The following is a 3,537-nucleotide window of genomic DNA, read 5'->3' on the forward strand; positions in this document are numbered from 1 at the left end:
GAATAATTGAATGAATATTATTCAATATATGTATGAATGAATAAATGGATTAATTAATAAATAAATGGATGATGAATGAATGGATGGATAAATAAAAAATAAATTAACAAATAAATGAATGAATAAATCAATGAATGAATAGATGAATACATTAATAATTAAACCAATTAATAAATCAATCAATCAATGAACGAACGGATAAATGGATGGATGGATGAATTAATGAATTCATGAATAAATAAATTAAAAGATAAATGCATGAATACATTAATGAATGCATAATTAAATCACTAAATGAATGGATGAGTGAATAAATGGATGAATGGATGAATACATCAATCAATAAATAAACAGATGAATTAATAAATAAATTAATTAATAAATGGATGAATGAATGAATTAGTGAAAAAATAAGTGAATGAATGAATGAGTGGATGAATGAATGAATGAGTGAATGCCGTTGCGTACCTGAGGGTCTCCGGACGTAGATCTGAGCCCAGCCCTGGGTGAGCGAGTAAGTGACTGAGTGAGTGAATGAATGAGTAAATGAGTAAATGACTGAATAAGTAAATGAATGAGTGGGTGAGTGTCGTTCTGTACGTAGATCCGAGTCCAGCCCTGGGTGAGTGCGTGAGTGAGTGAATGAATGAATGAATGAATGACTAAATGAGTAAATTAATGAGTGGGTGAGTGCCGTTCTGTGCCTGAGGGTCTCCGGATGTAGATCTGAGCACAGCCCTGGGTGGGTGAGTGAATGAATAGATGAATGAATGAATGAAGACTGATCGAGCTCTACTTTCTCTCTTTTGCAGTATCTCAGGTCAGATCATGGATCAGTTTTCTCCTCCTCCGGCGTACCCCGGCTCATCGAACCTCCTGCCGGGCGTGGCTTACTCACCACAGGGAGGAGGTCCGTATCTCCAAACATCCCTCCTACACTTATTACTGAATACAATTAGAGTGATCGAGGGTTAGGGGCCTCGCTCCGGGGCCCAACAGCGGGAATCACGGATGGCAGTGTGGGGCTCTGAGACTCCGCCCCTATCGGGGGAAAAGAAGCAATCAAATGAATGAATGAATGAATGTTGATGAACAATGATTTTTTTTTTGTGATGGTTGTCTGTTCTCCTCTACAGTGAATTATTTGTACCCGACTCAACCCCAGATGAACACGACGTTCGTCAACAACATATCGATGGTCCAGCCCCAGCCCCAGCCTGCCATGGTGATCCAGCCGCAGCCCACCATAGTGGTCCAGCCCCAGCCTGTAATGGTGCAACCTACGGGTAAGGGTTACGTAGGGTTACGTAGTGCCTTGCTCAGGGGTCCAACGGTGGCATCTGAGTGGTGATGGGGCTTGAACCAGCAACCTTCTGATCGCTAGTCCAGTACAAGCTTCCATTAGGTCACCAAATGTGGTTTGTACAGTCAGTTCTTTAGCTGTAAAACAGGTCTGGACTGCAGGCAGGTCAGTCTAGCACCTGAACTCTCTCAATAAAACACTAAACTGACCCCTAATGGTGCGACGGCGGTATTGGCTAGTCTTAGTCCTAGTCTTTAGCTCTTACGTTTATGTTCTTTAGTCGTAAAGCAGGTCTGGACTGCAGGCAGGTCAGTCTAGCACCTGAACTCTGTCAATAAAACACTAAACTGACCCCTAATGGTGCGACGGCGGTATTGGCTAGTCTTAGTCCTAGTCTTTAGCTCTTAATAATGCATTATGTGTATGTTCTTTAGCTGTAAAACAGGTCTGGACTGCAGGCAGGCCGGTCTAGCACCTGCACTCCCTCAATAAAACACTGAACTGACCCCTAATGGTGCGACGGTGGTATTGGCTAGTCTTAGTCCTAGTCTTTAGCTCTTAATAATGCACTACATTGTATGTTCTTTAGCTGTAAAACAGGTCTGGACTGCAGGCAGGACAGTCTAGCACCTGCACTCAATCAATAAAACACTGAACTGACCCCTAATGGTGCGACGGTGAGACTGGCTAGTCTTAGTCCTAGTCTTTAGCTCTAATGTTTACGCTTTTTAACTATAAAACAGGTCTGGACTGCAGGCAGGACAGTCTAGCACCTGCACTCCCTCAATAAAACACTGAACTGACCCCAAATGGTGCGACGGTGGTATTGGCTAGTCTCAGTCCTAGTCTTTAGCTCTTAATAATGCAGTACGTCTACACTTTTTAGCTGTAAAACAGGTCTGGACTGCAGGCAGGTCAGTCTAGCACCTCTACTCCCTCAATAAAACACTAAACTAATCCCTAACGGTGCGACGGTGGTATTGGTTAGTCTTTAGCCCTATTTAGCTCTGGACTGCAGGCAGGCTGGTCTAGCACCTGCGCTCTCTAATCACACCGCATGTTATTGTTAACGTTAAGGTGTCGATTGTCTCTGCGCAGTGTTGTACACGTCCCCGTCTGAGGTGTCCACCCGGATGAAGTGCACTTACTGCCAGCAGGATATCGTCACGATGACGGAGTCGGTGAACAGCACCACGACCTGGGTCGTCTGCGCCCTGCTGTTCTTCTTCCTGTGAGAGACCCCACACGGTCACACCTTCACCTTTTGTAGCGCTCATAAACGTTAGCGCGCTAGCTCACGGCTTTTCCCTCGTCTGTTCGCAGCATCTGGCCGTTCTGCCTGATCCCGTTCTGCGTGAAGTCGTGCAAGGACGTGAAACACACCTGCCCCCTCTGCAGGAACGTCGTCCACATTTACCGCCGCTCCTGAGACGTCCCGGACGGAGACCCTGAGGACCTCCGGAGACCCTCCACACTTTACATTATGGTTTCTAGGGGGACAAGGGTGCTTGTTAGGGTGATAGCACACCAATCCTGGCATCTCGGGTTTTACTACAAGGATGATGATTGGCTCATAAAAGGGAGGGAGGGAGGGATGTAAGGGTTCCTCATACAAGGACAATGATTGGCTCCTCTAATTGGGACACTATTTAAGAAGTAAGTCCAGGTGTTTTCAGGGTGGAGGAGCTGAAGGTCGCTGCACTTTAACGTTTATTTCTCTGAAGATTTAGCAACATTGGTATTTGGTGATAAATATATATATATTTATTTGATTCTGCTTCCTTTACATTTCATTCTATAATTGTGTCAGACTATTGAATCTGTTAAATCATTTAAAGGTTTTATCTTTGGTGTAGGAGCTCATTTTTCATCACATGCTTTTATTTATCATGTACTTATTTATTCAAATACAGAATAAAAATATCTTATATTATACCAAACTACGTTCAGAGCTCTTCTTTAAATTTATTTGAATCCTTTTTTAGATAAATTCAAATCAGAACTTCTCTTCAGAATTGGCACAAAGTAAAAAAGAAAGAAAGAACATTTTAAAAAGAAAAAAAAGAAAAAGTTAAAATTAAAAAGGAAAAAAGAAAGAAAATTTAAAAGAAAGAAAAAAAAAAGAAAAGACAAAAGAAAAAAAAGAAAAAAATTAAAAAAGAAAGAAAAAAGAAAAAAAAGAAAAAATTGAAAAAGAAAAAAGAAAGACAAAATTAAAAAAGAAAGAAAAAATT

At 41.8% G+C, this 3,537-nt stretch overlaps 1 protein-coding gene across 1 annotated transcript; it reads left to right on the forward strand.

Annotated features, from left to right (window-relative positions):
* Positions 1 to 828: 828 nt before the first annotated feature.
* Positions 829 to 2,732, forward strand: LOC134328485 (lipopolysaccharide-induced tumor necrosis factor-alpha factor homolog). The gene is made up of 4 exons (XM_063009577.1): positions 829 to 910; positions 1,137 to 1,286; positions 2,402 to 2,534; positions 2,627 to 2,732. Exons 1-4 carry the CDS (start codon positions 829 to 831, stop codon positions 2,730 to 2,732), a joined length of 471 nt encoding a protein of 156 aa, XP_062865647.1.
* The last annotated feature ends 805 nt before the right edge of the window (positions 2,733 to 3,537 follow it).

The sequence above is a fragment of the Trichomycterus rosablanca genome, chromosome 15, assembly GCF_030014385.1.
Source record: "Trichomycterus rosablanca isolate fTriRos1 chromosome 15, fTriRos1.hap1, whole genome shotgun sequence".
NCBI classification, from domain to species: domain Eukaryota; kingdom Metazoa; phylum Chordata; class Actinopteri; order Siluriformes; family Trichomycteridae; genus Trichomycterus; species Trichomycterus rosablanca.